Source organism: Uloborus diversus, chromosome 6, assembly GCF_026930045.1.
Source record: "Uloborus diversus isolate 005 chromosome 6, Udiv.v.3.1, whole genome shotgun sequence".
Lineage (NCBI taxonomy): Eukaryota > Metazoa > Arthropoda > Arachnida > Araneae > Uloboridae > Uloborus > Uloborus diversus.
In genome coordinates, this window is record NC_072736.1 from 93,771,060 (window position 1) to 93,785,158 (window position 14,099).

The 14,099-nt window shown below is 35.1% G+C and overlaps 1 protein-coding gene across 1 annotated transcript in view; it reads left to right on the plus strand.

Moving 5' to 3' along the window:
• Positions 1-12,949, plus strand: part of LOC129224734 (patched domain-containing protein 3-like) — a 129,461-nt gene extending 116,512 nt beyond the window's left edge. Inside the window, exon 4 of the mRNA XM_054859282.1 lies at positions 8,497-12,949. Within this exon, the coding sequence (XP_054715257.1) occupies positions 8,497-10,328 (1,832 nt within the window). The 3' untranslated portion in view covers positions 10,329-12,949. The remainder of the gene's footprint in view (positions 1-8,496) is intronic.
• Positions 12,950-14,099: the final 1,150 nt, after the last annotated feature.

Here is a 14,099-nt window from a genome sequence, read left to right on the forward strand (position 1 = left end):
AGGGAAAAAGGTCCTTTTAATTTAACTAACATTTGTAATAATAAATATAAATTATTAACTTTCTTAATAAATGGAGTGCAATGACTAGTGTCTATTTCAAAATAGATATTTTAATTATTGCAAGTCACTGGTTTGGCTACGAAAATGAAGTTAGTGCTGAAATAATTAGAAAAGTACCAAGTTCAGTTTTCATTTTTCTCAATATTTTCAAAAAAGAAAAGCAAGAAGGAAATAGTAAAAGAAATGGCATCCATGAAGAGTAACAAGACCTCCAAATGAAATGTAATAAACAATTGAAACGAAAGATTCCTGATGAAGATATTCATCCAAAAAATATAATATAATTAAGTGTTGCAGCAATGAAAAAATAAAGGACAGAAAGAGAAAATTGCTTTTGGCAGATGAAGGTGAAATGAAAGAAAAAGTGAAAGTAGAAAACCTGTCAAACTGTCACTGTCTACATCAATTTACTAAAAATCCGGTGATTTTAAAATATCAGCTAGTCTCATAAACCGGAAAAAAGTTCCAGAAATTTCAAAAAAAAAAAGAAAAGTCGATGTATTTCGTGGATGTATTGGTTCTCTTTGGAAGTGTCTTTCCTTAGAGGGAGGAAAAGGTATTTTCAGGTGGAGTGAAATCACTTTGATTAAAAGCTTAAAACTGATGCTATCAGCAGGAGATCAGGCAAAGAACTCGTACTAAATCACATGCAAAACATGAAACACGTTATGAGACTGCAGTTTCGTTCTTATTAGAACTCCTCAGTCATGAATAGTGAATAACCGAGCTGGAGGCAGATCTCCATGGTCATCTCATTGAAGCGGAGAGCGCTATCAAACTGGTAGATCTTAATTCCATTCAAAGAACACAGGAAAACATAATGTTAAAAAAGTAGCAACTAAAAATATGGTAATATGTGTTTTTAAACAATTGACGTCAATCCCAATCATTCAATTGGAAATAAAAAATGTTTCATTTTATTATAAATAATTACTTCCTTGTCAGAAAATATTAATGGGCCATTAAGCCCTTACCAAACAGTTCATAAAAATGACCTTGATGAAAGTCCGCCTTCATTATGCCTCTCGGTACAATTCATTGTCCAATCGCTTGGGACAACAGCATTAAGCAAACATATAACTATAAAACGTGATTCTTCAGTGTCCTTGCCATATTTCAAAGCTTTAAAAATCTCACCACGCATTATTAAAAATATCTTCCATCTTGATAGTTATTTGAATATTAAATTATGCATTTCATTTAGGTTGCATAACACATCGTTACGTACATCTTTTTTTTTTCTACGACAAGACTTATTTATATACATCGTTGAAAGAAAATTAAGAAGAAACAGAGCGTCATAAAAAAGCAGTAATTCCAGAATCGAAGAACAGTTCATTCTTTTAATTAACAATGAAGAATTGATTATTAATTATCTTTTATCAAAATGTAATTTAGATACTATTCTGTTATTTAGAGCCTTATTCCTGGTAAAAAAAAATAATAAAAATAAAAAGTAGCAATACGCTTCGAATTGACGTCATAACTCCTCCCTCAAACGATCTTAGCGTAAATTTCCCGCAACTGGAGACGGTTTGAGGGAGGAGTTAATGAAATCAATCTGATACGGAATGCTCCACATTTTTCCTGCTCCCTCTGAAGTAGGACTTCTTCAAAAAAGATCTTGCTTTCTTCCAGTAATTTCACTTGCTGTAGCAGTTTTAATTGCTTTGAGCAGCGTGTTACAAGATTTTTCAAGCCCAAGAAAAGTTGATCTTCTCACCAATGCTCAGACAAAATGTCCACCAAAGAAACGCTACTTTACGTCTGCAGCTTATTTAATGCAGAAAATATTTTACTCAGGCTGATGTGTGATGTCACCTCCAAAACATTTTGCTTACCAAACAAATGTTTACTAGCGGAATTTAGGCATGACTCGTTTTCATACTGAATACATAATAAAGAATAGTCGAGAGTTAGGTAATGTTAAAGAATTTAATATTAATTATTATTGTTGTGTATTATACCACAACAGTAATAAAAAGCATATTTTAAGAATTCATATAAATAACTTCCCAAAAAAATTTTGAATTATTCATTTAACAAATTCAATAGAAAATAATTAACAATGAGCTACCTTCATAAGTTCATACATCACAACACATAAGTGTCTAGTAAAATCTTTTTAATCTCACAAAGGCATGATACAGTAATTGTACTGCAACTGCTTAGATAACCTTAAATAAATGTACCTCCCACCCACACATAAAATATTGTTAAACAAATGCAAAAATTTCCGAATCCATCGTCAATGTTGGTTTTCTTGTAAGGAGTAAAAAAGCTTCTAACACTTTTCATTATAGATATTGAGCCTATATGCTCCTTTAGAATTTCACCTTTCCTGGTCTGTGAATATTAAACTGTACATGTCCTCACAGCATGTGTTCGATGTTAATCTGGGCATTCTTGATCAAACTTACATTATTGGGCATATTATTCATAAATAATTATTTAGTGGACTTCTTTTTGCATTTTATTCTTCGTTTCTATAAATATAATTAGAAAGTATCTACCTCCATGTTACTTCGCTTTCCTGATCCCGTTCTCTGTCTGTGGTGACTGTTTCCAGGGGTGCCCATCCCTCCCCAAGCTCAATGGCGCAAAATCCCCCCCAAAAATTTTCCCCAACTCTCTTGACTGGCCCGCCGGCCCATCCCGCCTATGCGCCATTGTGCCCTCAGGCTTGACATTTTTTTTTTAGTTGTTGAAATTCCCCCTTTTTGGGGGGGGGGGGGCTTTTTCCCCTTTTATCACCTCCCCCCCCCCCTTTTTGCACTTTTTTTTTCCTTTTGCGCCTTTTTTTCCTTTTTGCACCTTATTTTTCGTTTTTACACTTTTCCTTTTTTTTCAACCTTTTCTTTCCATGTTTGGCGCCCTCTTGTGGGACCCAGTCCGCTCCTGCTCTTGCTTTTAAATTAGGTTAAACATAACACCATTTAGAGTCACAAATTTCCAGTTAAATTTACATCATTTAATAAATCAATGAGAAAAATATTCAACAAAATGAAGTTGCAAAGTTGCTTGAGATAAAAAAAAAGTTAAAACAGAATCGAAAACGAATTGCTTATCTTTCCGGAAGCAATTAAGCACAAGCAATAGTTTTTTATAATAAATTTACGATCTTGCTAATAATCGCTGCTAATACTAAAATAAGTTTAAAGGACTCGGAACTTCAAATTTGAGTGTTACAGCTACCAGATTTGTTGTTTTTACTGCATGTGCCGGCAAAATTTTTAATTTATGTACGAGGGCAAATCAAAAAGTCTTTGCGCCTATCTTTTTTTAGCCAAAATACGGTTGTGAATAAATACAAAGCAAACATATACATTCCCAGCAGTGACCGTACCTCGAACCGTACCGGCCGTATCTGCCTTTTGTTCGGAAGAGCGGAGCTGCTATCACTCACTTAAGATGACGGTTGTTCTTCAGACTTCCACAGCTTATGAGCAGCGAAGTGTTATTCGTTTTGTACGGAGCAAGGGACAAAAGCCCATAGCAATTCACAGGGAAATGCACCTGCAGTCCAGATCTTCCCCTGAGTGATTTTTACTTCAGTCCACTGAAGAAGTTTCTGACAGGACAGAAGCCAAGAACGCGGTCCGACGGTGATTCCACAAGTAGCCGGAAGAATTCTGCGACAGGGGGATCTCTAATTTAGTGCTGCGATGGGACAAATGTCTGAACCGGTGTGGTGACTATGTGAAAAAATAGTATAAGTGACATAGTATACTACGTATATTTGTAAAAACATGTATGTATCTTTTTTTGGCGAATAAAAAATAGGCGCAAAGGCTTTTTGATTTGCTCTCATATAAATCCCAGTTAAAATAATAAATTTTTCAGGACCGTCGCGAGATTAAAAAAAACTAAGAGGGAGGGATTTTAGCAAGCACCTCATCCCATCTTTTTTCTTTGATATATTTTAAAATACACAGAGAGAGAGAGGATTCAGCTTTTGATTTGCGTGGGAATCATTACTCGATCTAAGCAATACGATCCCAATCGTAAGTATAATATTGACTCAGAAATAAGGGTTCCTGGAGTTTCTTCCCAGGAAAATTTTTTAATTTTTAGTTTAAGACGATCTCTGGTAATGTTATAGAGAGGAGAGGCTTGATGTCCCTCGGGTGACAATTTTTTTGAAAATGAAACTCTAAAAAAGCAATTGCAGATTGCTTCGATTATGTCAGTAAAAGGGTGGCTCGGTGGCTCTTCCCCAGACTTTTTTCAAAATTGTAGTTTTCAAAATACAGTTTTAAACAAACGATAGTAATGTTATAGAGAGGAAAGGTTTTCTTCAAAATTGAAGCTCCAAAAACGCAATTTTAGTCGACCATCAATGATGTTAGGAGAGGGAGGTGGGGGGTTCGCAAGCTCTCCCACGGAATTTTATTGGAATTGTCGTTCTAAAACGTAGCTTTTGGCGGTCTTCAGTAATGTTAGGAGGGGGAGGGGAGAGGTTTGGCGGCACTCCGAAGCAATTTTTCGAAATCAAAACTTCAATATCAGTTTCAGACGATCTTTGGTAATGATAGGGAGAAGGGAATTCAGGGGCTCTCCCCTGGATCTCTTTTGAAATTGTAGGTCTAAAAATGCAGTTGAAGCATTTTTAGCAGTTTATGCAGATCTTTGATAACGTGAAGCAGAGAAGTTCCGTTGCCCTCCCGCGTTAATTTTTCGAAATTGGAACTCCAAAAACGCAATTGTAGATTGTATTCAACTATGTTAAGGGGAGAAGATTCCCTGAAATTTAAATGCTAAAAAGACGCTTGTACGCCATCTTTTGGTATTGTTAGGGGCCCGGCAGTTTTTCAAAATTGAAATTACAAAAAGGCAGTTTTATCCGACCTTTTATGCTGTTTGCGAGAAGAGTTCTCGGAAGCATTCCCCCGGACATATTTCAGAATTTAAGCCCTGAAAACGACACTTAAAACTATTTTTAATGATGTTTGCGAGAACTGCGGGAGAGGGAGGGTTGAGGGGCGTCTCTTTGGCAAGTTTTTCGAACTTGTAACTTTTATAAGGCAGTTTTAGACGATCTTTGGTAATATAAATGGAATGAGAGTTTCAGGGGCCCTTCACAGGCAGTTTTTAGAAATTGAACTTCCAGAAACTAAATTGCAGATGAATTTCGAGAATGCAATTAAAGAAAGGAATTCACGGTTTTTCCGTGAAATGTTTTTTGAAATTGAGTTCTAAACACAAAATTTAAGAGTCTGTAATGATGGTGAGGGGTGAGGGTGCGTTCATCTGAAAGTTTTTTTTTTTTTTGGATTTTAAGTCCTAAGTGCGCATAGCCGCCAAAATCAGTCACACAAACACACATACAGAGACAGATATTTTCCGGAAATGTTCATATTTATTCATCTATTGGGTACTCAAAATTCGAGAATTTTCATTGATAGAAAACTTCCTTCTATGTTATAGATACAGAAGAAAGTAAAAATGGTTTATGAAAAATAGTTAACATAAGTTCAAACTGCTCTACTTCCATCAGCGGAGTCCAACATTTTTGAAAGCTCGATAAAGATTATGTAGTAATGGTAAATTTAAAAAACTCATTCAATAAGGATACAAAACATAGAAGTGAAATGAAATGAAAAATTCTTTAAAAACCTCAATCTTGTTTGTGAAGAAAGTATATTAATACTAGAGGACCCGACAGACGTTGTTTTGTTCAAACTTTGTAAATTGAAAAGTTAAAAAATTTCAATAAACTATCGAGTGTTGCATACAACATCCCCCATATGAAAAAAAATAAAACAATCCAAAGGATATCGTTTAAAAAAATGATAAATGTAAAAACAGTTTCCTGAATAAGCGAAAATCACTACCCCCCCCCCACCCCACCCGATGTAAAATAAACACCTTCTTCAACTAAAATGACTAACACTCTTGAAAAACCAAAAACAATTCTTTGCAATTTAAAATATTTCATCAAAAGAACAAAAAATACAATAAATTACATTAACAATAGTAAACAAATAATCACGCAGCTGTATTGCTATAGCCAATGTCGCCAAGCCACTACGTTCCTGTAATCCAGCCGATCAGTGACTCAGTGAGTGAAGCGAACTGCGACCGATTAGCGGTCGAATTTTTTGAACGAAAACTTCATATATTTGACTAATTTGTTCTTCCCAACAAAGATAAAAATCTTCAACTGCACTGATCTTGCGTGTACAGAACTACCCTGTTGTAATTTATCTGAACGAAAATAAAACTCGTCTTCAAATTCCACCATCTTTTCTTTTAATAATGTACTGATTAGTTTGATAATCCTTAAAGTATTCTTGCCATTGGTCCCAATACTCAGATGAATTTGAACCGAGTAAAAATGTTGTTATGAACGGTACTTTTCCAATCATTTGGTTAGGAAAAACTAAAGCACCGATCCGGTCACATGGTTTAACTACTACGAAAAATAATCGTTTTGCGTGAACCTAGTGAAAGAAACCCGATATCTTCCAGTACCTTTACTTTAAAATATATCACTGGGTCTAAAGTCGTTGCTTTCAAGAAATGAAGGCTTCACTCTTTCTCTACGTTTTATATATTCTCAGTTGACATTATCGCAGCAAGAAATTTCGTTGCACAAAGCAGAGCTGGCTTTCTTATTGTCCTTTGGCAACGGATTAAATATTTATTTCAGTTCTCGCTCAACAATAGGTTAAAATAAATATTAATTATTTGGGAGATATAACCATCCAATGTTTAAATTAATTAATTAAATAAAAAAAACGTTTCCGATTCGATCCATCGCGCTTCGAAACCATGAAAACCACAACTTAAATACACACAAAAAATTTGATCGAAATCGGTCCAGCCGTTTAAAAGCCTTATGGTGACAAACGTCCGCACAAAAGATTTTTATATATTAAGATTGGCCAGTCAAGAGCTTATAGAAGTTATTTCAAAACTTAGTTCGCTTTGATTTTTCTCGTTTTCAACGATTTCACGAAAGGCCGGAGCATATTGGGTCAAAATTCTAACAAAAACGAAAAAGATATTTAAAATATTTAATTTATCCATTTTCGATCCCCTCTTTTTCATCGCTGTTAGACGTATTCATCAACAGAATTGTACTCGTTTCAGAAAAAATCACGATAAATTAAAATAAAATCAAACCGTCGGAACCTTTTTGCAACATATACTTCCATTTCTAAGGTGGTCTTCTTGGAGTAAGAAACACGGCTACTAAATTTTGGAAGATGTATGTCAAAAAAGCATTATTCATGCATCTTACTATTTCTCGTTGAATAAATTTAAATATTTTTCTTTCCTCCAAAAATTTCATTTAAAAAAAAAAAAATCCCCCCCCCCCCCCAAAATTCTGATGGCGCAACTTGCGCCATAATCCCCCCCTGTGGACACCCCTGACTGTTTCAATAACCTGCCTTCCAGGTTCCATCAGCCTCCAGCCCAGTTCGTTCGCCTATCCGTATTCCCGATTTGTGGCGACTGTGACTTGAAGAAATGTCGCAAGAATAAGCTGTGAAACGGCAATTTTTCGGCAAAATAGGAGACTAAATTGTGCATAATGTTGCCGATCCGGATGACAATTGATGATTATAACAGTTCAGTTTTTGTTTTACGCCTCGCAAGTCATGGGTTAGAGGGGTGATACAGGAAGAAGTGGTTTCCCCCGATTTTCCTGCATACCAGGGATTTTCAACCTTTCGGGCTCTCACCCCCTCAGAATACTGATGTGAGTCCCTTCTCCCCATGCGTGGTCCAAACAAGTAGCACTAGAGTCGAAAAGATGTGATTACAAAACTGAGCAAATTATAGTTTTATTTATTTATTTTTTTTTTTTTAAATTTAATTTCTTTCAGCATTCAGACCGTTTGGACGTTCCCCCTGTTGAAAACCACTTCTGTATACAATGGTGCTTAGATTATCGTCAGAGATGTATACAGGCCGAAGTACATAGTGTTATAGACAGACGGACAGATATTTTATTTTTTAGAGTAATAGGTTATTAGCATCCATAATCATTATCTTCATTATTATTATCATTAACATCATCACCATCATCATTATTATAGTCATTATTACTATAACTACCACCACCGTTATTATTATTAATATTATTATTATTGTTGTTGTTGTTGTTAAAATGCTTTGTTTTATTAACCGAACACGTAAAAATTGCTTAAATAATATTTGAGCTACTGCATTCAGCTCTAAACCCTATACCAGAATTTCAGTTTCAATCTTCAAAGATACCTCCTTAGTTTTATTAATTTTATAGAAAAGGCAATTATTGTTTAGCAAATCATTTCATAACTGTTCATTTAGAGCTGTGTATTAATTTCGAGAAGTAAATGTGGTAGTTATTGCAGTGTTAAAAAAAAAAAAAAAATTCTTCTCACTGATGTATTTAACTTCAAGTACTACATACTGTAAAACATACTTTTAATTTTTTTTTTGCAGATGATCGTGGAAAGTGCTTCGTACTGTTTTGCACTGGAGGGCGCAATCCACTGGATCCAGACAACCCCATAGATAACCAGGAAAACATGATGATGAAATTCTTCCGGGACAAGCTTGGTGCATTTCTCTGTAAGAAGAAAGTCAAGTGTGTCATCATAGCGACTTTCCTGGTTTATCTCGGATTCGGCCTCTGGGGATGTACAAAAGTCAAAGAAGGTCTTGAACGTTTCAAGATGGCTCGTTATGATTCATATTCTTTAGATTATTACGATCTAGAAGATAAATATTTCAGAAAATATCCCTACCGAATTCAAGTTGTAATCAATAAGACATTAGATTACTCTGATCCTAAAGTTCAAGAAGAAGTTGAAGATTTGATCCATAAACTAGAGAATAACAGATTAATGGCTGGAAATCGCTTCACGGAATCTTGGCTGAGAATCTACCATCGATTTATGAAGGACCAGAGAACTCAGGTGTTTCTTCAGGGATTTAACATGAGCAAAAAAGAGGACTTTTATAGAGGGATTAAGCAAGTGTTCTTTCGTCTGTCTCAAAATTATTTTGAACAGGACATCAAATTCAACGATGATTATACAGAAATAGTAGCGTCAAGATTCGTTCTGCAAACAGAAAATATCATGGATGCGAATGACGAGAAGAACATGTTACTGGAACTGAGAGCAATAGCGGAAAATTCCACTTTGCCTGTCGTTGTGTTTAATCAGTTGTTTGTTCTATTTGATCAATTTTTGCTCATCAAGGAAACATCCATCCAAGCTGTCGGAGTTGCCACTGCGGTTATGATGATCATTTCCTTTATTTTTATTCCTATACCAAGTTGTGCATTGTGGGTGGCGTTTTCGATATTTTCAATCGAAATAGGAGTCGTGGGTTACATGAGTTGGTGGAATGTGAACCTGGATGCTATATCCATGATCAATCTCATTCTTTGCATAGGGTTTTCTGTGGACTACTCGGCTCATATAACGTACGCTTACATATCTTCAGAACAAAAGGATCCAGACATTCGAATGAAGAACGCTTTGCATTCCTTGGGCCTGCCAATTGCGCAAGGAAGCGTCTCAACGTTAATAGGTATCGTTGTTTTAAATGCAGCTCCTTCGTATATATTCACAGTATTTTTTAAGACAGTGTTTCTTGTTATCCTGTTTGCCGCTGTTCATGGCCTTTTGCTTCTGCCTGTGCTGTTGTCCCTAACAGATGGATGGTGTGGTTCGAAAAAAGAGAAACCTGAGAAAGAAGGAATGCCTCCTCCTCCCTTCTACATTACAAATCGCCACAATGACATTCTGGCAGACAGTGGTAAAGGAGGTGGTTTACCTCCCACGTACCGCTCTCTGGCAGATCCACACTTTCCAGCCCCCATCATTGAAGAACAGCCCAAGTACAAAACGACAGCAACTTGGACAGACAATGGTGACTTAGACCAAGGCATTGGTACTAGTGGTGAAAGTAGCGATGGTAGCTGGCGTGGTGGCCATGATGATATTGTTGACCACGCGCGACAGCTACGAGGCAGCAAATCCAAGCTCACGTCCGTAGGTCAGCCGGATGATTCGCCGAGGGTCCGGGAACGAGGGGATCACGTGAACCCCGGCTTTGTGGACGACGATGGATATCGCCGCCACAACAAGCACAAAGGCTACAACGGTAGGTGGGATGATCTGGAAGCACGCCAAGATTCCCCACCTAGGAAGAATCACTCGAACAACAGAGACATTTCTCGACCTGACCCGGACAGTCCGTTAAGTCGCTACATGTCGCGGCTTAACAGCGGTTACGTCAGGGAATTTCAATTGCCATTGTGATCAAGTTGTATTATAAATGCATTTTTTTTAGGAATTAATGTTACTCAAGTTGTGCCACTTCGTGATTCGTTATCACGATTTTTTTTGCAGCGGCCATCGATCTTTTAATGGACAAAAGGGCTTTTAATAATGCCCCGCAGAACGTGAACGCAAGGCAATCAGCTCGTTGGTGTGTGCGTTTTTGTATTTTATCATGCGTATTTATTTTTGTAATTTTAAGCAACTGTTTTTTATAATCAGTTGAAGCGCAATAAAGTCATTCAAAGTAATGAAGTGCAAAATCTTTGTTCATCACATTTGACGTTTAATATTACTTGTTTCATCTTAAGCATTTAAATGGTATACAAAGCTCAAACTGTCCCTCAAAACCTTTCTTGCATTACAATTGAAAAAAAAAAAACTGTTTCCCGAATTCAACATTCTTGCCGGTATCAATTTCTGACAGAAAGGAAAGTCGAGGCTGCCCCCCCCCCCTTTTTTTTCATTCCTCATCCTATTTTTCCCTATTGCTTTTTATTAATTTTTGTTTTACAATGCGAACTTATGAACATTTCAAGCTAGTGTTGAACTCCGCAATTTGCAGTTTTACCTAGATACGACTCAAAATTCCAGCATCCTTTAAATATTATTTTTACAGTTATTTCAATAACTGTTAAGCTGGCACCCTGTCTGATGTTATATGAAATTAGTGTTATTGCATCTTAGATTAATTGGTCACACGTTCAATCACATCCAGCCATTTCACCGAAGAGTCAATTGATAGATGCCTCGTTTTATTGTGATACAAAGTCATTCCTTTGAGTGTGGCTAGGGGATTTGTAAACGTTTGATAATTTTTAGTCTTTTTTGAATTGGACGAACCACTGTATTAAACCGGTACGAACTTTTGAATACAAAAATTTTATGCAATTTTGTTATGAAGTCGGCAAAAATGTATTAAAAATATTATATTTTACAGACAATGTAAAATAACAGAAATAAGTTACTTAAACTATTATAATATGTGAAACAATGTTCGATATGTTCAGTAAATTGTTACGACAAAGAATTTAGTATACAATGAACTTTTTTATTTATTAATTTATTTACCATTGGCAGATGTTTGGCAACTAACCTATTACCCAACAAACTTCCCAATGTTTTTGAACCGCAAAAGTGAAAGTAAACAATGCAGTGCATATATCAACGGGTCAATTACACATGCATAATTTACATGAGACACAATTAAGACAGTTGGTAAGTCCGATTTTAAACAAGTGAGATATAAGTGATCAGTGAACTGCAATGAGTTTAATGCCACGATAATGAACGATGTTGTAATGCTATAAGTTCCTTAGATTGAAGCAAATTAACTGATTAGAAATTGTTTTGTGCCATGAGGAATTGATAAGCGTTGAACTGAAACAACTTAAATAAATGACGAGTTAATTATTAACTTGAAATTAGTATTGATCCCGAGCAGCACATTTTGTTTCCAGACATTTTTAAAAGGTTGTGTACGATGTAAAAACCATTTTGAAAAGCTTAAATGTTACGTGTGGTGCTACATTGGAGACGTAAATACATTTTCCAGTGCATGAAAATGTTTTTGAATTTAAAAATAAAAAAATTAATAAACTTCAGCTCATCTCACTTTTGAAATTATGCTTTTTTTTTAATGTTTTTTGAGGCTCCGTATGTGCATTAGTTAAATATGCATGTTATGTGAAGTCTCTGTACATGGGCTCAAGACTGCTGTTTTTTTTTTTTTTAATTTTTTTTTTATTATTAAACGTAAAAATAGAATGTTAAGTGATATAATATTTCAGTTCCTATCTAGAGGAAGAACAAACCAATATTTATTGCTTCTGTTAGCGATATTGAAGTGTTGTTCAAATCAAAGCAACTTATTATGATTAAGTTCGCTTAAAAGGAAACGACTCAGCAATTCTCATTGTGTTTTGCTTTAAGAGTAGGTATAAGTTTTTCTTGGTATAAAATGTGCTCACTCGTACAATTTATATTTGGCGCGAGAAAAAGGTAGCTTGATACATTTTCAAAAGAAATACGTTCAAATTATTATTTTTCTTTTATGTACAAACGTTTTACAAACGTATAGAATAAATAAGCTATCTCAAACTTCAAACAGAAATTGACAGGTCTTTATATATTTATTCAATGGCTCATCTTACTTCAAAATCTTGTGCTGGAGGAATCTACTTAACCTTGCATTTGGGAGCTTACGAATATGGGTTTTTAAAATACTACATACTTTGACGAAAAAAGAAAAAAAAAACATTGTTATGTTATTGATATAGATACTAATCCATTTTTAGTTGTCGGCTAGTCACTTGAATTTTACGAGCATGAGTGATGAAATACGAACCTGAAGAAGTGAATAAAAAAAGCCCAAACAGAAATGATAATCATTGTCTTTACGTAGGTGTTTATTTTTCTTTTTGGAAATTCAGCCATATCATTTATGTATCAATGTTATCTGTAACAAACTTGTATACTATATACTCATTTGTGTACACATCATCTTTTAAAAATCATGTAAATTTTTGTATTTATGTCGGTTTGAATATAATATATCATGTTTCATACGTATTCTCCAATAAATAAATCAATTTTTTCACAATCCTGAGTGAATTATTTGGTACTACATACTTTGATCAAAAAACTGCTTACGTATTAGAATAATACATAAGCTTGAATTAAAAATGAAGTCTGCTTTATGATTTAAAGTTTTTCGACCTTATTTAACATTGGGTTATTTTACAAAACTAGAAAATCGCCCGTCAAGGTATGAAGAGTTAAATTGCTTCTACATTTGAACGAAGCATTGCCTGTTTGGTGATATTTTGATAGTTGAAATTTCAACAGTATCTCCTGTAGACTAACCCTAAACTCCGGTAGATGGCATTCATTATTGACCACTTTTTCGTTTCTTCATTCTCCTAAAATGACAGTCTTACCAGTAAAACAGAGTTAAAATACCGGATCCACCTCAGTCAAAATAAAGCACTTCAATGCCTTGTCAAACATTACCAAAAAACATTATAAAATTATCATGCCGTGGAGTGAGTTTCATTGTTGATGACGTCAGGAGCGTCACTCGATCATTCGCTATTATAGTGTGCTGGTAAAAAAAAAAACTGCATCACTCTCGCATTTTCACAACAGTGAGATTATGTGAGAAGTTTTGATCGACCGATCAACGATGAATGTATGTGAAATTCTGCAAAACTTTTGAAATAAACATTTAACAGCAGGAATCTGATAATTGTTTACGTGGATCGGGGCTGTTTCCGGGCCAAGGCGAACTGCTGGCCCCATGTTCATTTCATTTCTGAACCTGCGTGTGAGTTTAGAGAAAAAAAAAATTACTTGACCCCATGTCAATTTAAGTCTAATGGCAGGATAAACGTTTTTAAGTTGTTACTTACCAGTTTTGCCCTATGGCACGCAGAGCCCGATCATTCTGATATTAAACATGGGGCACATTTCTATTTCAGGCCTGAAATCCCCCTTCTGCTATTAAAGAGGCAATAAAATATTTCGATACTTGCATATTAACACAGCTGAGCTAAGTTTGGTGGTACCTCATATCATAATATAGTATAAAAATACATTTAAAAAGTAGAAGAGATAATACATTATAATTATATAAGATGTGGTTAAAATTTGCCCGTAACCGTATACCGTAAACATAAAAATTATCTATGATATAACTTTTAATAGTAAATACAGACTAAACTGGGAGTGCTTTTTGGGTTTTGCAAAAGATAT